The sequence below is a fragment of the Camelus bactrianus genome, chromosome 7 (genome assembly GCF_048773025.1).
Source record: "Camelus bactrianus isolate YW-2024 breed Bactrian camel chromosome 7, ASM4877302v1, whole genome shotgun sequence".
NCBI lineage: Eukaryota > Metazoa > Chordata > Mammalia > Artiodactyla > Camelidae > Camelus > Camelus bactrianus.
The window spans coordinates 6,324,787-6,347,061 of NC_133545.1; the positions used below are offsets into that span (position 1 = coordinate 6,324,787).

Here is a 22,275-nt window from a genome sequence, read left to right on the forward strand (position 1 = left end):
ACCCGCTGGGTTGCGAGGACCTGCCACCACCTCCCCTGTGTCTCCTGGTCTCGGGACATGAATCGACTGCATGGCGGGCCTGTGAGCGAGCGATGGGGTGTGATCAGCAACCTGGGGGCTGTGGACAAGGAGGCTGCGGGCCAGGCCGGCGCCCCAGGTGGCCTGGGTCTCGCCTCTTCCTCCAGGGACAACGTGGGGGCAGCTGCCCCGTCCTCCCTGGAGGAGCGACTCTAGCCCGCCCAGAGCACCGCCCGACTTACCGGCAGGGCCCGACCCGCCACAGCTCAGCCCTCCGCTGCATCCTCGCAGCCCAGAGGTGAGGCAGGTCCAGGAGTTCAACCAGGAGACGCTGGTGGGTTCATCTTAAAAGGAGCAACAGTTTAACAAGCGGTGAAGAGCGGAAGGCAGGTGCCCGGCCCCGTGCTCACCAGTGCTGAGTCCCCTCCTTGCCAGTCTCCCCACCGGTGACAAGTGGACACTGTCCCGTGTGAGGGGTCAGGATGAGCCCGTTCAGGCCTCGCCGGTGTCAAAAGAGAAGCCGTGGGAGTTGCTGAGTCCCGAGTGCTGCCTTTGAGTCGCTGGAGAAAGTCACAGAAGTGAGCACAAATGCTTGAGAAAAGAAAGATGACAAAGGGGCTTCGACATTTAAGAGCTTCAAAACGTCAGTTCTCAAGAACGCAGCCCTGCAGACTCCAGGAAGACACTGGGGATAGCAGTTTGCACAATCATTATGTCTTTTATTTACAGATAGAAATTAGTAAAACTTAAAACAAAACCAAATGCGACTTGTACAGAAATCCTTTAATTTTCTTTATTTTCACACATTAAAAAATGAAACACACTATACAAATGGTTTTTCATAGCAGATTACACGTGGGTCCGTTCGGACTTGCTCTCAAAGTGCCGCCGACACCATACGTGCCACCTCAGACGGCAGCTGTTAATCATGTAGCCAATGTATTGATTTAAATGCAGTAGCATGCAGCCCTCAGCGTGGAAGGTTCGAGTCCCCTCTGTTCTTAAATTAGGTTAAATGGCGTTGGTGTCCATATTTACAGACTTGAGTGTCGCAATCCTGAGCAGTTCTGATGCACACCTGAGACCGGCCGATGGGAGTCCGGGTCTCGGGGCCGCGCAGGGAGGCCCGAAGGGCAGGCTGGCTGCTGTGAACTGGCTTCCGTCCCTCCCACCAGGAACTGTGTGCTGCGCTCGCACAGGCAGACCCTTCTAGAAGGGCTAAGCCAAGTAACTGTAGGTGTCTTTTTCACCATCGACTCGTTCCAAATACTCTTTCTCGATCAGAATGTCAATGCATTTCTGGGCGTTATTTTCAAAACGGGAAGAGGGAGGGAATGGGGAAGAAAAACACATTTATTGTCAGAACAGAGACAAGCCACCCCCCACCACAGACCCCTCGACAGCTGAGTGGGGAGCCAGGTCCCCCGAGCAACCCTTCAGCACGGAGTTCCTCCCTGGGCGGCCAAGATGCCTCCCTGCAGGGGGCCCCCGGGGCCAGTGTGGGGGATCCAGGCTCTCCTGTCACCCCCGGCCTCACCTGGGGGGCTGTTGGCAGGACCAGGGCTGTGGGATCCCTTTGAGCAAACCAGCCCCCAGCTGTTGGGGAGCTGCCTACCTCAGCTTCTAGGAGGGGACAGAGCTGCCTCCTTTAAGCGACCCCGATTAGAGTGGACGTCAGTCTGTGAGGTTCACCCAGGGGCCTCCACGGAGCACGATCCACGTGCCAGAGATGAGTCTCCCTTGGGCGTAGCAGACACAGGAGAGTGGGGACTGCCGGGACTGTTTCCGTGGTGTTCAGGGCAGGCCACCTGCTTTACCGTGTCAGCCCCGTGACAGTGGGGACATGAGAGGCCCTGACCTGGGACGCAGGCATGGCTGCCTCTCCGTCGGGGTGTGTTTACTGGGAGGTCAGCAGGCCCAGCACCCGGGAGCTGGCACCTCTGTGTGTGTGTTTCAATAAAACGTTTACAAAGGAAGCCTATGTTCTTTGTGGAAAGTTATTATACAGGAACAAGCCAAGTTCCTTCTTTAGGAAATAGTAATCCACCTTACTTTTGGTTACATCTTTTGTTTTCTAAAATAATACACTGAATGCTTCTGCTACAGAATTCTTGTACCTTAATTACTGGGACCCGAGGTTTGAACCTCGAAGACAGCTGAGTCAGCACTTCTCCAAGTAGCTGCTGGTGTTTCAGAACCTTCCTCATTTTCATAATTCTCACAATCGCCGCCTATGCAACCAAGTAAGGAAACACAAACGTGTTTTATAAAAAGAGTTACAAGAACTTATTGGTGATAATTAAGGACTATCTGCAAAGCTGCCCAAGCTCTACCTCTGTGAACAGGGTCACCATTTCCCAATAGGTAACAAATAAAAAATACACTGCAGGGCCGGGCCGGCAGGCGAGTCTACCTCCTGTGTTTCAGCGCTAACAAGGCCAACATTAAAACGCTTCTCTTATGAGCAACCCTAGTCATTTAACCCAACTAGAAAACATTTTTAAAATGAGAAAAAAATTCAGACTTCGAAGTCACAGGAGCGGCCTGACCCCTCCTTCCCGTTTTACTAACTCACCCCATTTATGCGTGTTCATCTGCCTCATCGATTATTTCACCTACTCCTTCCAGAACCATCCATCATCCTGGCAACCACAGCCAACACGCAGCCCAGAGGAAGCGCCACCCCCCCCGTGTGAGGGACGGGCCCCAGCGTCACCTGGATCAGTAGTTTGCGATCTTCCTCTATGTTTTTGTGGGTGGTTTCTTGTTCCTGCTTCTGTTCCGTTTTCATCGGCACGTTGATGTTAACCCTTAATTTCTTACTGTCAAGAAAATTGGGGAAACCAATCACTATGGTTTTGAAAGACAGGCTGTAAGGGCTTCTTCCTGTTCTAAGACGTGCTCTGCACCCCTGAGGGTGGAGGGCCTGCCCGCCTTCCTGCAGGGTTTCCAGCATCAGTTCTGGGAAGTGCCCCCTAGTTCTGGACAGGGCGGGCTCCTAGGATGTTTGCATCACAGGAAATTCAGTTCCTTAGCCCGCTCTCCCGAATTTTGCCCTGTGAAATAAAATCAAGATACTCGGACACAGAGGTCTAAACTTTCTAGGTGAGCCATTTAAGGAGACTTATGTACCAAATGAAGAAAAAACCCAAAACGGAAACAGTCAAATAGAGAACCATCCAGGAGGGTCAAACGGAACCAGGGGCCCATCAAAGGCCTCCAAGTGCCTGCCTGCCAGCCCTTGCTCACAGCCTCCGTCCGCAGTGATACAGGCCACGGCCCCAGGGTGTCGGGGTCGGTCTATGGTCTAGGACCATCTACTTATTAATTTTCCTTACTTTTTATAACCAAGATACAATTTTATTAAGGTATCTGGCTTCAATTCCACTTCATCAACATTTGCATTTTCATCTTCCAAGACCTATAAGAAAATAACTGTTACTACACAGTCTCAGGAAGGCTTTCTTCTAGGTTAACATAAAAAGTACTCAAACATACCAGCAACTTTGACTTCAATAAAATCTGTAGAACTTGTGCCAAAATGTCCTGCAATTAAAGAGAAAAAGAAGAGAAAAATGCATGTTTTTCTGCAATAAAAACCACAGCCAATCCCATACTCCAGTTCTCCACAAAAAAATAATAGTTGCCCAAGTAGCAGTACACACCCAGAGGGAAAGGAGGGGTGGGGCCTCTCAGAGGTTCCCCAAGACCTGCTTTTAAAAGGGAAACCAACCCTTTCTGCTGTCAATCTCCCAGTATTAAACCTGACAATTCTCTGATCAGTACGAGACATCGTGCACCACTGGTCTCCGTCATCACATCTCCAGGAATCTACTAGTTTCTCAGACGCTGGACAGTGTGTCTTGGACACTGATCACTGCAAAGGCACCAGAAGGGGCTGCGCTAAGCCCGGAAAGCACCTTCTGTTCCCAAACACGGCAGGGGTGGCACTGGCGACCCTCCTGAGGACCTGCCTTTGCTGGACTCTAACATTCCTTGGGCCTCTGGGCTGCATCCTCACCCGTGAAGAGTGGTTGGATCCATCACCTCTCAGCTCTCCTTCAGGTCTGCAGCTTCCCGATCTCATGAAACCCATAGCACCACCAGCTGGACTGAAAGTCACTGGGAGGCTCACACACCCGGCCCCTTCCACGGCCGCCGCTGCCGCAGGACAGAACGGGCCCATCTGGTCCTAATGGAAGCCCGCCCTGGACGGAGGGCACATGGTCCATGCCATCAAAGCAAAACAGAGAGGACTGCAGCGTGGTAAGAGGCCCAGGAACCGAAGCAGGATGAGAACACCACTGGCCATGTCCGGGGCTCGGATGCAGAGGCTGCCTGTGCGGAGACAGCCCTGGAGCGGGGGGGGGGGGGGGGGGGGGGGAGAGCAGCCACCACGCAGGGAGTCAGTTCTACACTAAGAGCTGCCTGAGGGCTGGCAGGGAGGCCGGACGGGGTAAGGCAAGGGAGCGCTCAGCTGGGTAAGCAAGCGTCCGAGTGCAGAGCCCTCTCCATGGTCTGGGGGCAACCTCATCCCCTACCCGAATTTAGGTCTCCTCCTGGTGAGTAAGGAGGAAAAACTCTTACGAGCAGAGAAGCAAATTCACTGTTATTAGAACCTGAAGATGTATTTTGGACTAACTTGAAGCACGATTGAAAAATAAATGGCTTTCCTAATTTACATTCTATGAGGCCAGTATGACCCTGATACTGAAACTAGACAAAAGCATCATGAGGAAATGGTTGACCAATTTCTCTCTGAATATAGATGCAAAAATCCTCCAGAAAATCCAGCAAACCAAACTCAGCAGCATATAAAAAATACTACATACCACAACCAACCAGGATTTATCCCAGAATGCAAGGATGGTTCAACATAACAAAACCAATCAACATAATACACCATATTAATAAGAAAAAGCACACACTCATCTCAATAGAGCAGGAAAAGCATTTAAACAAAATCCAACACTCTTTCATGACAAAAACACTCAAAAAAAAAAAAAAAAAAAAAGCCCAACTAGAAACAGAAGAGACTTTCTTCACTCTAGTAAAGGGCATCTAAGAAAAGTCACAGTGACAAACTGTAAGCTTTCTCTGAAGTTCAGGAACAAGACCAGGATGCCTGTTCTCACCATTTCTATTCAACATTATACTGGAAATTCTATCCAGAGCAATTGGGCAAGAAAAATAAAGGCATCCAAGTAAGTAAATAGTAGAACTATCTATATTTGCAGATGACATGACTGCATATTAAAAAAAGCTCTAAAGAATCCACAAAATTGTCAGAATAAATGAGTTCAGCAGGGTTGCAGGATACAAGATGAATATACAACTGTACTTCTATCCACCTGCAATGAACAAGGAATTCCACTAACAATAGCATCAAATTTAGTAAAATGCTTAGAAATAAATTTAACCAAAGAAATCTAAAGGCTACTAATGAAAACTACGACCCACAGTTAAATTTAAAGACAACTCAGATAAATGGAAAGACAGCCATGTTCACGGATTAGAAGACTTAATATTGTGAGGATGGCAATACTCCCCAAAGCAATTTACAGATTCAGTGCAATCTCCATCACAATTCCAACTGTGTTTTCTTCAGAAATGGCAGAAATTTACAGGAAAATGTAAGGGACCCAGAAGACCCAACACAATCTTGAAAAAGAACCAAGATGGATGTCTCAGTTCCAAAACTTACTACAAAACAACAGTAACGAAGACAACATGGTACTGGCATAAGAAGAGACATCTGATCCCTGGGAAAGAACTGAGAATCCAGAGATATATTTATGGCCAACTGATTTTTGACAAGGTTGCCAGTACCAACCAACAGGGAAAAAATACATATAAAAGTATCCAATGACTATGTTGTACACTTGAAACTAACACAATATTGTAAGTCAACTATACTTCAAGAAAAAGAAAAAACAGGGGAAGAATAATCTTTGACATCTGATTAGGCAATGGGTCCCCAGATATAACACCAAAAGCACAAGCAACAAAAGAGAAATAAAGTGGACTGCAAAATTAAAACCATGTGTGTGATAAAGAAAATGAAAACACAACCCACAGAATGGGAGAAAATATTTGTAAATCATGCACCACATAAGGGTCTACTATACAGAATATATAAAGAATTCTTACAACTCAACAAAGAGACAAATGACCTAATTACAAATGGGCATAAACTTCATTCGTCACTAGGAAATGCAAACAAACACAATGAGACACCAATTCATATCCACTAGGATGGCTACAGTAAAAAAAAAAATGATAACTACATGATCCCAGGATGTGGAAAAAATGGAAATTGTATGAATTGGTGTAGCTACTGTGGAACAGTTTGGCAGTTCCTTGAAAAGCTAAATACAAAGTTATTATGACTCAGCAATTCCACATCTAGATATATACCCAAGAGAACTGAAAATATGTTCATTAAAAACCTTGTACATACTGTTCACAGCAGTATTAGTCATAATAACCAAAAGGTGGAAACAACCCAAATGTCCATCAGCTGATGAATGGACAGACATAATATGGTCCATCCAGATACTGGAATATGTTTCGGCCATAAAAAGAGGATGAAATACAGACACTTGCTACAACGTGGACAAACCTTGAAAACATTATGCCAAGTGAAAGGAGGCAGACCCCCAAACCCACGTCATGTGATTCCATGTGCACGAAACATTCAGAGTAGGCAAATCCGGGGGGACAGCAAAGTGACAGCTGTCGGGTCTGGGGGAGGACAGGTACAGGGTAGTTACTGCCAGTGGGTGCTGGGTTTCTTCTAGGGGTCCTAGGAACATTTTGGAATTGGATAGGGGTGGTGGCTGCACAACCCTGTGAAAAACCACTCAACTGTATACTTTACAATATGGTGAATTTTATGTTCTGTGGTATATATATCTCAATAAAAAACGATGAACAAGAAGAATAACATTAAGTGAAAATTTAGTAAGGAAAGCTCAGCTGGACAGAGGGTTAAGAATACACTAAATGCAGGAGAGAGGCATGTCGTGTGTGTGTGTGTGTGTGTGTGTGTGTGTAGGTGTGTGTGTTACACTAAGCTTAAAAATTAAAAATCAGGTACTGAACCCGGGAATAAGAGCACATTCATATTCATAAGGCAAATATCTGTTTCAAATAGAAGACCCCATGCTCCCCGCCCCACCCCAGAAAGGCCAAGGCCAAGGCGGGAGTACCATCTTGATCTGGGTGCTGTCCGTCAGCTGCTGCACCGCGTACGCATCCTCCGTGTTGTACTGCAGCAGGATCGCCATCTGGAACGTGGACGCCTTCGGGGACCCGTGTGGAGGAAAGAGAGGCAACATCTAAATGCGGGGAAAACTCCCAAAATACAGGGCCTAAGTGTGGAGAACTTGCTTAGGAAACCAACTCTTCAGATGCAAAAAAATTAAGCTGATCTATTGAAAAGGGAACACACCATGTCCGAAGTCCCCTACAATAACACATTTTCCTCAAAGAGGTCATTTCCCACCTTTTCAAATATTAAAGTGATTTTGAACTTTCTTCCAAAAGGCTCTGTATACATAAATAAAGTTGACCCTGAACAACTTGGGATGGGGGGATGCGTCAGGGTGCCAACCCTCCGAGCCGCTGAACATCCAAGTTTAACAGGGTCGGCCCTCTGTCCACGTGGTTCCTCCGTATCCGAGGTTTCACATCCACGGACTCAAACCACCAAGGACCCAGGTCGTGTGGTCCTGGAGTATTTACTACTGAAAACAATCCACGTGTGAGTAGCCCCACACAGTTCAAACTCGTCTTGTTCAAGGGTCAACTGTACACACTGTACGCGCACCTGCTCAGTTATACAAACACAGAGATACTCACCTCGTACACACAAAAACAAAGAGCATCAATCTTCAGATTTGCTTTTGCACAAATGCTAAGGAAAACCGTCTCCGGTGCGTTACTGACAGAGCAACTTGCACTAACATACCACGCTTGGTTTTTCAGTCCTAAGTATTTTACTGTGTAAAGTTTGAAATGGTTTAAAGCCAACTGCTCTGAGGGACTTTCAGCAGACTGCGCCATCGGCCCACGCTCCTCTCCAGGGGGAGCCCCGGGCACCGGCCCGCATCCCCCACGGGGTCCCTGCCCCTCCCTCTTCCCTGGTCCATGGCGACAACCACGGAAGCACGGGCAGCTCTGCCTGTCCAGGCAGAGCCCTGGTCAGCGGGAGGAGACAGGCAGTGACCGAGTCAGCCTGGGCCAGCACAGGGCTCCCAGAGGCTCAGCGCGGCCCGGCCTGGTGCCGGTTCCCAGGCGCACTCGTTTGCCGTAACTCTACTGTCTGTGTGCTTCAGATGGGTGTCTTTTATGTGTAAATTACCTCAATACAGTTGATATGAAAAAACACAAAAAAGCACATTTTTTAAAACCTGAAAAAAAATGCAAGACAGGTAAAGAGCAGGTGACTGACACCAGCCACTGTGCCACCCTTGGCTCCTCTGGCAAGGCGAACACACCTCTAGCTAGGCGTCCACTGATCAAAAAGGGGCACTGAAACTTTAGGTGCTGAAGTGTGAACTCATGGATTCTTCTGCATATATTTGGGGATAAAGAAAACAAAATTTCAATCCTATAGCTGACCCTTGAACACAGGTTTGAACTGTGTGGGTCCACTTGCATGCACATTTTTTTCAGTAGTGAATACTGCAGTACTATAAACCCCAGGCTGACTGAATACAAAGATGTGGGGGGTCCGTGGATATGGAGGAACCGTGGATGTCGGGTGCTGCCTGTAGGTTATCGGCAGGTTTCCACCTGCATGGAAGGTCGGTGTCCCAGCCCCCGCACCGTTCAAGGGTCAACTGTATAGGAATCCGCATTCAAGTTGATAAAGACCTCTAGACCTGGTGTAACAGAGTATCATACATTTTAACTCTTTTTTACCATAACAGAATTATTTAAAGTTTAAAGTAATGAGCAGCTTGAGACTGCACAATGCCGTCAGAAGTTTCTTGACACTTAAAAATAGATTTATAATTGTTTTTATAAGGACACTAGAGAAACCTTCTTCAAGATGGATTCTTTAAGGGAAAAGACCGTAACTGAAATTTCGGCTCTGCCACATAAAAGCTAGGATCCAGGAGTCACTTAAATTAAGCTGGTCCTCAGCGTCTCGTCTATAAGATGGAAACGTAAGTCACAGATGTTCTTGCCTAGTACTCAGTGCCTAGTACTCAGGGCTGTTGTAAGCACTGAGGGTTGTCACCACTGTGAAGTGCCTTGTCAAAGAGAAAGAGCTATCATCACAATTAAATACATGAAACTCCAGTTTTTTAAGCTACTACCTGAACACTTAATGTGTGTCAGGCAGGAGCTGTGCCAGACACTTACTAAATACATGACTTCATTTAATTTTCACACCACATACAAAATAAGAGGCACTGACATCCTTTCAGGGAGGAGAAAACGGAGGCTCAGTGCTATTAAGTAACTTGTCCCTTCGCCACAAAGGATTAGAATTCAGCTCACCTGACTCTTAAACTCCGAGCTGTTTAACCACTATATTATTTTGTCAGAAGCTTAACTCTAGATTCTGTTGTGTGAGTCACTGGATTCTGATTTCTGTGATTTGTCTTCTCTTCATTTATACTTTAAAAAAATACCCAAATGAAAAGGTGATCTTACCTGCAACGTGTATCTGTTTTTGAAGCAGTTTGTTACCAACTCTCCCTTAGAGAGCTGATACAACCACGTCAACTTTCTGCCACTGTGACGGCTGGCGTAAAAGGCTGTGAAGCGCTGGTAACTCCGTTCCAACTGGATAAAAATGGGGGGAGGGCACTATGTGAACAGACATCTCACCATATTCTCCAGTCGGCATTTCTAAATAAAATGCGCTGGTCCAAGTTTACAGGACAAAATGCTTACATCAGAGTAAGACACAAACATCAAGTGTTTACTCTCGGACAAAGCACGTTCATTTAAGCATTTGAAGGTACAATCAAAACGTTTCTACATTATGCATCACCGGGATGCTCATCACAGAACTATGAGGTTCTGCTTCCTAGGAGCAAATATCCACGTACACGACCATACCCTGTCGAGCTGGAACCGAGGCAGCCCACCCGCCACAGCCCCGCCCAGCTCCGGCCCCACGGCCCACTGCAGGAGGGCCTCCTGCAGACACACTGCGCCTTCTCCGTGGAAGCTGCCCCCTTCCATCTCTGCTCACACCAAGGGAACAGAAGATAAATCCCCCTTACCTCTGACGGCAAGGCAAACGTACAAGATTGCTGAAAGGGCCACGATCCGGAACTCAGAACCTGAATACTGAAATCCACTGGAGGAGTGGGGAAAATTTCAGAATACATTTAATTAGCCTTATTAAACTGCCACCATTTCAGATAAACACGGACTTTTTTTATCAAAAGAAAACACATTCTTTGAAAAATCCTGCTTCAACATAAAACTTAGGATTGAACACATTTAATTTCAATGAAATTGTTTTCTTCAATTAAAATTAGGAACAGGAAGAAGAGCCAGAAATTCTCTCCTCCAAGGACTGAGTTTTTCATTTCTCTAACTTAGAATCATAAGATCACGTGCCTCTTCTGCTGCATTTGCCGTCGTTTCCTGCCGTGAACGCCCTCAGTCCACAGCTGAGTTCACCAGGCAGGGATGGCGTCAGAGCCCCAAAGTAGGGTAAATGAGAACCCCAAGGTAAAGCCACTTCACTGTGTTTTGTGCAGCACTGACTACTGGGAACAGACACAGATTCTGTACATCTTACACAAACAGAGCCTATAAATTACAACAGAAACGTCACCGCTCAAGTTTAACACGGGAATACTCCTTGTAGTTTGGGAAAAGTACAACCCCCATTTTTCACTTAGAAAGATGCACCACATCCTGCAGCAGGACCTCACGACAGGGGCCCAGCTGGCCCCCGCCCACGAGCCTGGGCACCCAGGCTGTCCTGACCCCTAACGGCAATCTGAAGCCACGAGGGCTTTGGTCCATTTGACTCTGGCCAAGTTCTTGTAATTGAAAAACTACTAGAATGGAGCCAAACTCAGGTTAAAAAAATTAATTGAAATTTAAGCTGTGAGTGGAGCCCCAAGCTGGCAAGCAGCCCGGGTGGGGTGGCCGTATCTCTGCAAGCGGCAGATGTCAGGGCTCAGGACCCGGATGCTGGCCACTGGCTCAGCCCCTCCCACCCCCACCCAGCTGTGCTCAGCACTGGGTCCTCGGGGAGAGGCCACCACGCTTCCCCAGCTGTCATCTCCTATGGTCACATGAGAGTTACGAGGTGGGCGGTGTGTTTGGGAAAAACTTCCGGTTTGCCTGGCCTGGAACTTCCGAGAAAACACGTGCTGCCCTCACTGAAGACTGTCGTCTCCCCCCGTCGCTGCCAAGTGAGGGAGAGCCCCGCCTCTAGGAACACGGCCGGGAAAGGAGGCCCGCAGACCTGGGATACTCACAGTCCAGGGGTTCCGAGTTCGTCAGGTGCTTTTTGAACTGCTCATTCAAATCTTTGCTCACACCAATGTCTTGAAACATCCGCTGAAGTTTAGAGGTATACTCAAAACCACAAGCTTGCTGAAATGAACCCAGACAGTTGCCTTACTAATTTCTACAGAAATATAAATGTACACAAGGAAGTCTGGCAGAAATCACAGCAGGGGACCGATGCTTAACTGCAGCACTGAAGCTAGTCAGCGTTTAGCTGCATCTCATGGCACAAACATGCACTGCTCAACATTAATTCACTGTCACCAACTACGCAGCTCCAAATGGAAGAGTCAGGTCTTCGTACACACTACACACAGTAACAATCACTCGGGTGCTAAGAGCTAGGGTTTCTGACACCGTGGGAGAAGGCAAAGATGACATAATTTGTTTCTGTCTCTTATCCACCACCATAGCCTGAACTGTGTACCCCCTTCCCCAACTCCTTTGTTGAAGCCCTAACCCCAGCTGTGATGGTATCTGGAGGCGGGGCCACAGGGAGATAGATAAGATTAGAAAAGGTGGTGAGAGTGGACCTCCACGCTGGGATTAGCGCTCTCATAGTAGGAGACTGGGAGCTTGCTCCCTGCCCCACTGTCATGTGAGGACGCGGTGAGACGCGGCCAAAGGCGAGCTGGGAAGAGGGCCCTCACCAGAAACTGAGCTGGCCGGGACCTTGATCTTGGACTTCCTAGCAGCCTGCAGAACACTGTGAATGCACTTCTCTGGTTCAGTCCGCACTGTTTTGTTACGGCAGCCCACGCTGAGCAGGACTCCCATGTAACATAATGTCAGGGGAAAGTGAAATCTGCCCTAAGCCATGTAACAGCTCTTGACAGGCCAGCAAGCCTGTCACAAATGCAGGCTGAGTGCAGAGGTGGCTGAATAAAGAAACTTTCAACAGCAAACTAACACTGACGCTCTCTGTCCTGCAGACGTGGGGGTATGAACGGTTAACTACCAAGTCCAGAGAAAAACAAAACACTCAACCAACTCAGGCCAAAAAACTGAGTACGGGCCATGCCACGTGGAGCAATTCTTGAGGCCACAGGCGCAGAAGCCAGGAGAGGACACTCGGACAGCGAGCAGAGCCCGGCGTGGCCAGAACAGACGGGCCCCGAGGAGCAAGGGGTTGGGGTCGGGAGGGCACCCGAGGAGGGGGACCTGGCCTTGTCCAACACTCTAGTTTTCAGCAGTGGAGCACCAGGGCTCAGACTGCAGCGTCTGCTCAGAGCCACTGATAACCTGGAGAGACTGGGAACCTGAATAACTTAAAAGCTGGAATTTTTCAAGGAAAGGTTCCATTTACCTTTAACTTGGAGATCATGCTCGCCTCAGCATCGTCACTCGCACTGTTCTGATGCACAAGTCTCTTGGCCAGCATCTTCGCGTAGAACTTCTGAAATACGTCTTTGTCCTCTATGTACTTGAAGACAACCATCTAGGAAGACCACCCCGAGAGCACACTTAACGCGCTTGCGATCTGTCCCCAGCACGGGCCCCAAAGCAGCGTGTGCACTGTTCTGTCCGGCCCTGGACGGCCACGTTGACAATGACCAAAAACACTCCCCCATCATCTTCAAGGTAAATATTTCCATCAACCCCTTAAATCACATTAAGTTGGTGTGGACTTAGTACTAATGAGGAGGGAACAAATGCTAAAATTAATGACTCAATATAGGGAGTAAAATCACAGATTCAAAATAAAAAAATTACTACTTTCCACTTTCCAGATGCCTCATAAAACCAGCCACCTGTCAGGTATCAGGCTACTGAAAACCGACGTGACCACACAGGGACTTACCACTTGGTTGAGTGTATCCTCTAGCTCTGCTTCCTCTGGGTTCTTGGAACTGAAAAGTTAAAAAAGGGAACAGTGTTTCCAAACAGATCAGCAAACACTCATTCAACAAGCACCCCTGAGCCAAACTATCATATCAGAATACGGCTCCGAACATCCGGACTACATGCTCTTTTCAGATTAGCAGGTGGAGATGGGAAGGTTAGCCTTTCTTGCCCGTGGCAATTTGGCGATCTTTTACTGTATCTCTGTTTCATAATCTATCCTTCCATATAGTCATGTAGAATATCACAACGAAACTTAACAAGATATTTATTACAAGTTTCCCAAAACATTCTGAATCAAGTTTTAAGGACAATCCATTTAAATTTAAGTAAATGAACTTCACTTTTCTACTTGCTTTCTACAATATGCTTTAACTTAACTCTGAAAAAAGTGAAAGGGCATATAGTTTCCTTTTAATGGCCTAATAATTAAGGATAATTTAAGGATTTTCTTTAAACTACTGCTAAAGTGTCCCTTCCGTTTGCCATTATGTCTTCAAGATAGATGGCTGTCCTTTAACAACTGATTCATTCACTCTATTCTATGAACAAATATTAACTGAAAGGTGATTTCAAGGTAAATAAAATTTCAAAGCTTTTTTTCTTTTATAAAGAAGATCTCTACAAATTCACATGAAATGATCCAACTACCAAACAAGCTCTGAAGAGGTGCCCTGCGTGAGAGCAGTTGGCTCGGAAAGTCCATTCTCCTCACTGATGGGTCAGGGCTGTCTCCCTCCTGGCAGAGTGTAACCCAGTGCCTGCTCGAGTCCAGTCACTAACAATTGCTCGTTAAAGCAGCCCTTTGGAACTACCTGCCATGCTGTCTGCTTCATCAACGGACCTGATGAGGACCATTTATGAAAAGATTATGGCTGAAAAGAAGTTTCACGTTTTGTCAAACAAACTGAAGCCCTACGACAGTACTGATATTTAAAATGTTGAAAATTTTCATTTTACAGAGCCTGAAAAATAAAACCAGGCCTGATCTCCATTTAAAGTCCACTTTCATTCCTAATGAATGCCTTAGGCGACCTGCCCACAGCTGCTGAAGTGCGCACCAGACAGGCACTGCAACAGACAGGAAACCCCAGACGCTCAGTTTGCAGGGGCCTTGGGCAAGCGGCTTTCTGGCGAAGGCGAAAGAAAGCTACTGACCTTATCAAATGTTCTCCCACGTCAATTAGGACGACCTCATGGTTGACCACACAGTTCTCTCTTAATGTCAGTTACATTAAATCTGAGCCATCCTTGCACTCCTAGAAAGCTGGCCTATGTTCTGGAGAGTTACTCTTTAGTTTGCTGATAAATTTAGATTGCTAGCATTTTACGTAAGATTCCCACAACTGTATTCTTAGTGAGGCTTGTTTGCAGTCTTCTTGGTAGTGTAAATATTCTGTCTTTTCTGTAGTGGGGTGAGGTGAGCCTTCGAGAGCTGCTTAAAATATAATTTATTACTATCAAACCAGTAGAACTGGGGGGTGTAGAAAACCACTGCCACACCTGCTGGTGCAATGTTTGAAACAGTAAAATAAGCCCTGAGCGTTTCTAAACTGAAAGCAGCTATTCTAGTGAAAGAGAACTTGAGGAAAACCCACAGAAACACACAAAAAACTAGGGAGAACTTCAAAAGGCACAACACAGAGAAGAGAACCGTATTAGGTTATGTTGCCTCTCGTGCTTAATACACATACACTGATTAGGAAAAAGAACAGCTGAGAAATAAGACGGATAAACTATAAATACTATGATAGAGCAATAAAACACACGCGTTAAATGAAGATGGTGACGAAAGCACACAGAACGAGCGCTGTGGTCTGTGGGGAGTCTCCTGTTTTAAACGGCAGTCAGTAGGACTCTGCACTCAAAAGGTCCAAAAGTGACATTTTAGACTATGTAAAATGGAAGATCAATTTTCACTCCTCATCTAGAAGCTGAGATTTTGAAGAGTTTCCCAGGGGAGACCACCAAGTCACCAGTACCTCTTCTTCAACAAGGAGTCGCAGTAGCGAGCCAGCAGCTCAGGGGACTTGCTGGACGACTGAGCCATCTTGGTGACCGCGTTGTTGTTGATGAAGCGGCCGCAAGCCTGCGGGTCACAGAGACGGTGTTAGAGGACCGCGCGCGCCGCCTGCTCCGCAGGGGAGCACGGGGCACACCCACCTTGTCCAGCGCTGCCACGAAGCCAGCATCGTTGTTGAAGGCCGACATCACCAGGGCATTGTATTTCTTATGAACATCCAACACTGTCTGTACATACATTTTGGGGTCCTCGGGGAGAAGGAAAAACAGACGTACAGGTCAGTTACTGGGGACTAGCCTGTGTGTTAGCGTGCTGCTATTACAACATTCCAAAAGGTGTGGCTACTTCTTCAAACACATTAACAAGCAAGGTCAAGAAATCATGTCGCTCCTTCATCAAAACACACAGGACATTCTGCTGATGTATATAGTAAATGAAAATACATTCTCACACGAAATTAAATAGTGATTTCAAGCTGTATGAAAACCAGATTTTTCAAATTATTTGAAAATTCAAAGGGATCGCAGAAAACAAACTTTCAAAGTGATAGCTTTGCTTAGCCAATTTTTGTTGTAAAAAATTCAAATTTTGGACTTAGTTTTGGCTGAGGAAGCCAGTCAGTCAGTTATCTAGAACCTAGCTGGGCAGGCAGTAAGTATAAATTTGGATTTCGGTCCTCAGAGGTGTGGACGGGGGGCAGGGGTGGGTTAGAGTGACGGTCTGCCCAGGACACCTGGGCCAGTCAGAAGACACAACTGGACGTAAAGAAAGAACTAAGAAGGGAGAGGCCGGCCAGGGAGACAGGCAGAGAGTGGGGGAGCGATGGGGTAGCCAGCTCTGGAAGTCTCTGGGCAAAAGCCAACATAATGTAAATGAAATGTAAAAAGCAGCCCCAGGAGAGGCTTCTGGAGCAATGCAGGAGGAGCACACGGAGGACGGGGCAGAGGAGACCAAGCTGGGAAACAATCAAAGCAGGGCACAATGCTGACACTTGGCCGCACGGCTGACGGCCCTGAGCCTGCACAGGGACCGTCACCATCTGTCAGTCACGCTGCGGGGTCCGTGCTGTCCGCATCCCCATCTTGCAGACGGAGAAACCAGGTCACAGGTAAGCATCTGGCCAAGGGCCTAAGGGGCGGCAGAGTCAGGCCTGGGCCCAGGCAGCCCGACTCCCGAGCTCCGCGACTCCTCCTTGGCTTTGTGAAAGGAGAGAGCCCTGCGGACGGTCAGGAGGGCAAGCTGAGCGGTGGGCCGAGGGGACAGCGCTGGCGGACAGCCCGAGCGAGGGGCGCCGGGCCACCGCTTCACAAACGGAGGCCTGATGTGCAAGGGGTTGAACGGTCTGCCAGGGCGTCCAATGCCTGGCCGATCTTACTCCTCGGGACTCAGGGATGAGCAGACAGTTCCCCCGATTCTAACTGTTTGTGACATCTTGTTTCTAAGTAACAATGAGTACTCGTAAGAGTAAATCATTTTCCCACGACAGGGTTACACTAGGAGTTTCAGAGGGTTTCTGTTAAACATAGTATAAACACACAAGGTTTATTATTATTACGAACAAATATATTGTGACAAGATTATAATTTTAATGACACATAGAGTGGCCTCAACCTGATAGACATTTGATAAAATATTAAAGGGGAAATTAACACAAAATAATTGCCAAATAAAAATCACTTAAATATCGAAAGCCAATGCTATGTATATTTTATATTTAATATTTAAAAATTATATATCTTAAAACTTAAAACACATACAGAACTGTCTCATCAGATAATCTTGCTCCTAATTTCATGATCCTATTCTAGGAGAATTTCTTGCATTCTGTATTAATGGTCTCATTCATTAGCCTGCATCCAAAAGCATCTCCCAGTTGGCACACATCTTACTTAAATATAAACTCATTTCTCTTTTTTAACAGTGGAAATATTGCCTGCTTGACTTAATTTTGGTTTTGCCATTGAAACTGATATTCCTTTTGCCAAATCAGATTTTAGATTGCTTCCTAATTTCATGCCAAATTATTTCACAGCATTCACATATTTTCTCTCTGCATTTGTTCTTTTAAAGTATTTTCCAAAGAACTTTAACCCCTAGCGAGTATCTGAACACTGGAAAATGCCAGCAAGCAGCACTGGGTAGTATTCGAATATGGTATCATTCAAGGTTAACAGCGCTACAAAGAAACGCACATCAAAATTGCCAAGTAAGGACTTAAATTTCCTTCCAAAACTTGTTATTTCTCGGAACGCCACTCACAGGATTGATATAAAGTATATTATGTATACAGACAGATGAGTGTGAATTTATTTGCAAGAATGGCTCACCCCAGCAGCCGTGAGGGCTGCACACACAATGGTAACTGGGCTTCACCTACAAGGGAGACTGACATGAGACGGCGCTGATTCCCCACCTCATCCTGGTTCCTGGAGATGACCTTAAACTTGGACCCTATGCATCAGGGACCCTGCACCTGCCTTGAACTGTCATCAGTGGAATCCTCTGAACCAGGAAGGTCTTCATGTTTGTGGAGAATTACAATGCTTTTCCCTGTTTTCTTGATTTCTTGACCAATTTTTCTCAGAATCAAGATTTGGAAAAATGTAAATGTCCCAAGAAATACCAGGAAGGCTTTCCCCACAGAAAGACAGAGCTTCCCTGAGGGCACAGAAGTCTTCACACTCCCATTCCAGATTCCTTCTGCCACAGGAGAAGGCCCCGCCAGGAGTCTGGCTGGTCAGAAGTAAGGGCCAGAACAGATCTAAGGGACGAGTGTGTAAGGCACTGAGCCCTGCAAATTTGAATTTGGCATCTGAGATTCAGAGAGAAGCCACCTGGGCGCCTGGCAAGGACACATGGAGACAGGAACACACAGGAGTAACACAGAGCAGAGAATGTAGGAAGGAGCAGCCAGTGGTGCCAAACAAAAGATGTTCAGAAGGTGAGTGATTTCACAACCAGGAGGTAAGTGACCATCTTTAGGAAGTGTTTCAGAGGGCACCAGCTGGCAAAGCTATAAAAGCAACAGCGGTAAGGAGAGAGGAAAGATCGGCTAGATGGACGCATGTTTTTTCCAAGAAAATGAAGATGCGAAGTTTTGATGTTAAAAAAAATGAACGGAGTAATTAGTAATTAGCATGGTTTACAGCCACTGTTCACACAATAGTACCCGCGGGCTCTCTGCATGGAGGACGCTCTACACCTCTCAGGCTGGTCCTGCAGGGACCTCACCCAACTCCCATGTGGTCATTGTCATTAGGCCAGAGGCTCTAACACTCACCTCCGGACTATGTCCCCACTCAGCTCCCACAACCCGCCCTGGACGCCCTGGGGTCCCCACGCTTCCCAGATCCAGCCTCCTCTCCTCCCTGGCCTGCTGCTCCTCAGGACCTTTCTCTCCCCATTTCTCTCCTCTCAACATTTTACTGTAGAAAAAATTCGTAAGTATATTCAAAATTACAAAGAACAGTAAAATCCACCCCACGTGTTGTCCAGCTTCAGCAACTGCCCAGCACACAACTTGTCTACAACAAAGCCTAACGACCCCGTTCCTTCTCTGCACCCCCCGCCCCACCACCAGCTGGTGTCCTTTCCACCTGAACCACTCTAACAAACCTCACTGGTATACTTAACAACTCTTCATCTTTTTAATCCACTTTCCACATGGCAGCGATTCTGTAAAGAGTAAAAATCTGATCTTGTCAGTTTCAGGTTTTACTATAACCCTGACCTGGTTTCCTCTTGCCCTCAGGACTCAGGCAGCGTCACTGATCTGGCTTCCAGGTCTCCCATGGTTAGGCCAGCCTGGATCCACCCTTTTGGGTCCACCTTGTGCCACATCTCCTCTTCCCGTCACACCCGACGTCTCGGGTCTCAGGACGGGGCCTTGCTCTGTCTGGGATCCCCACCTACAGAGGCAGCTCCAACTCTTCTACTGGTTTCCAGTACTTTCTCTGGGACGCCGTGAACTTCCAGGACAGGCTAGGCCTCCCTGTTGCAAGACGCCCGGGCCGCACTGGAAGGCTCGGCATCCTTGGGGGCTGCTGCTGACGGCTGCCTCTCTTGCTGGTCAGGAGCTCAAAGGAGCCTGTACACCGTGACTGTCTTGTCTACTACCATTCCTCAGGCGCCCCCTCTACTGCCAGTCTGTGCGCGCTCAGCGTAGAAAAGTCATTTCCATATTAAGTAGTGAGCAAAACCCCCAAAATCCAGACTGAAAAAAAAAAAAAAAACCCTCCAAACTGGGAGGCCTCAAAGATCGCTCAGCACTGTAACAGTCTCACATTTTCTTAATGGGTCTTTCCCTACTCCATCATTTAGACTCATTTGTTTAGATAAGCAGAAGTCACTAGTTTTCCTGACTGAGAACGGTTTCAAGTTTAGAATACCCAGACAAACAAACCTAGCAATTTAACCAGTGTTCCCTATTCTCATCATGTTAACCTTTGTCCACCTGCCACTTTTTGCTTCATTTTTATTTATCTTGTAATCACGGCTCTAAGCCTCAGATTATAATTAATATATCTTAACTCTATCATGACCTCTAATAAGCTGGACTCTGATAAACTGTCACAGCCCGTCACCCCCCGTCCTGGCTCACACCTGCACCTCCCTGGGCTCCAAGGTGAGGCTGGAGTCCACCTCAGCTGGCTGGTGTTGGTTACTCTGTAAATGCCGAGGCTCTGAATTGACTAGATTTAGGCAATGAGTGATCAGAGGTGAAAATACTGTATTTTCAAAATGGAACTAAGTTATTAGACTTGCCAGGAAAAACTGTGTCTCCTCTAGGAGAAAAGAATAATGCTTCAGAAAGTAATAATTGCATCAGTTCAGAATCAGGAGCAGCGGAGACAAGTGGGCAGGCCCACTCATCTCACAAGGAGGTGGGGCAAGGTTCACGGAGCATCTCACTGGGCTTGAGCCAACAAGGGGCCACTTCAGGACTTAAATATACAGCAAAGACTAATTCAAAACTTAAAACAGCTCCCTGGTCCTTCCACTTCCTCCTTTCCCACATCAAAACTAATACATTTCTTTTTTTTTTTTTTAACGTTTTTATGGAAAAACTTCAACATATTCAAAATAAGAAAGAATAGTAAAATCAGCCCCCAAATCCATCACCGGCTTTAAGGAATCGCCTGCATCTGTAACAGTCTAAGATTTTCTTACCCCACCCTCTAAGGGTGTGACGTTCTCTGGCTAATTTTAGCTCTGTGTGGATAATTTTCTTCTATTACCATCCACAGAAAGGTTGAGTCAGGACTAAGTTACTCAAACATTTTACTCCAGGGGAGAATGGGAACCCTACATGTATAAACTAACCCCTTATCATATGCAGAAGCCCCCAGCACGGTGCTGCTCTGTTCACTCTGGGGTAAGTTCATACCACAACTGAGCTCTTACAATTACGCCTAACGCAACCTCTCAACCCAAACCACAGAGCTTTCTCGGAATTCTGATATGGTCCAAGATTCACCCCTTAGTCTTATACTGAAAAATATGCTCAGAGATACCTGGTTTTATTTCTGCCTTTAAAATCCTCCATGGTAAGGGCTCCCCTTTAGAACAAATATCATTCCTGATCCTGGAGCCAGCAGCCCCCGGCAGCACCTGAAAACGCCTCCTCCCGTCTCACCACGCAAAGCTGCAGGTGAACGTTCATAACCTTCCGTGCCCGTCCGGCTCTGCAGCCCGGCTCCCAGCGGTCACCCTGTAGCCCCGCAGCACATCTAGGCATCACTGGCCGCTCCGGCTGGGTTACATTTCAGTTCCAGGCAGACTGAGGTCACTCTATCAAGATATGGTTTCAAAGAGGACTTCGTGCTTATCTGTTGCCATTTCTGCCCTGAAGACAGAGTGATGAAACGTTCTCTTATAACCTGACTTATGAAGCCCTCTCGTAGGGAAGCACAGGGGCACCCAGACGGCCGTGGAACCGTGTGTCAACTGCAAATTCAACATGGAACCAGCTGTGCCCTCAGGCACCCATTAGCAAGCACTTACAAGTCGGCATGGACTCTGTGTTCTAAAAAATTTATTATTGTTTATTTTAATGGAGGGACTGGGGATTGAACCCATGACTCTTCTTCTGAATGTTATTTTGGTACTTTGCTACAAAATTTTGGTGACAAGGGAAATTATACAGCTATCCAATGACTCGATACTGTACTTACTTTGTGTCTACACCGATGACTTTCCACCTAACTGGAAAGTTCTCTTCAGGATGGGCCGTCAGTAAAGGTATCGTCAGTTCTGAATGCCAGTAAAGTCTTTCCTCTGAGTCACAGGCTTGTTCCTTATGATCACTGTGAATCGAGCTGACTGCACTTCACAGCTCTGTCTCTCCCAGCAAGTGCTCTGCACTGACAGAAAAATCGGAAGCCAGCTTGTGGCTCACCTTTAACAAGAGCACTAGACTTCACCGCCTGCACTCTGAGCACGGACCCTTGGCTTTGTGTTTCTAGCCCTTACTTTGCTAGTCTCTACTTCATTTACCCTATTACCTTTTATGTATTGTGTAAGCAGCCCTGATCTGCTGGCGACAGTGAGGAGTGTAATTAAGACACAGGTGTAAGTGTACCAAGACCCTGCTCTGTCCCAGGCCTTGTGCTTAGCTGCAGACACGAAGATGGATAAGAAAGCCATCCCCGCAGAAGATGGGGATCCACAGACATCTAAGTAGTGTGAATGGCATGTAAATAGTCCAACACACTGTTATTTCAAAGTGGTGACCAAGAAAGGCTTCGTGGAAGAAATGGCATTTGGGGGTTTTGAAAGATAAAGATGTTTAACACAAAGGGAAAAAAAGAAGGAATATGTCTAAGCAGAGAGAAGAACCAGGAAGGTACAGTGAAGTCTAAGTATGGAACTGCGAGTGTGTGTTTAGACAACGGCCG

The 22,275-nt window shown here is 46.9% G+C and overlaps 1 protein-coding gene across 2 annotated transcripts in view; it reads right to left on the bottom strand.

Annotated features, from left to right (window-relative positions):
* Positions 1–786: 786 nt before the first annotated feature.
* CUL1 (cullin 1) overlaps positions 787–22,275 on the bottom strand; it is a 90,852-nt gene continuing 69,363 nt past the window's right edge. For both annotated transcript variants that reach the window (XM_074366858.1, XM_074366857.1), the window contains exons 10-22: positions 15,520–15,627; positions 15,339–15,445; positions 13,316–13,364; positions 12,821–12,952; positions 11,484–11,601; positions 10,266–10,342; positions 9,688–9,819; positions 7,230–7,322; positions 3,517–3,564; positions 3,357–3,439; positions 2,735–2,840; positions 2,136–2,249; positions 787–1,317 (exon numbers count right to left, since the gene is read on the bottom strand). In XM_074366858.1, the coding sequence (XP_074222959.1) occupies positions 1,237–1,317; positions 2,136–2,249; positions 2,735–2,840; positions 3,357–3,439; positions 3,517–3,564; positions 7,230–7,322; positions 9,688–9,819; positions 10,266–10,342; positions 11,484–11,601; positions 12,821–12,952; positions 13,316–13,364; positions 15,339–15,445; positions 15,520–15,627 (1,248 nt within the window). In that variant the 3' untranslated portion in view covers positions 787–1,236. The remainder of the gene's footprint in view (positions 1,318–2,135; positions 2,250–2,734; positions 2,841–3,356; positions 3,440–3,516; positions 3,565–7,229; positions 7,323–9,687; positions 9,820–10,265; positions 10,343–11,483; positions 11,602–12,820; positions 12,953–13,315; positions 13,365–15,338; positions 15,446–15,519; positions 15,628–22,275) is intronic.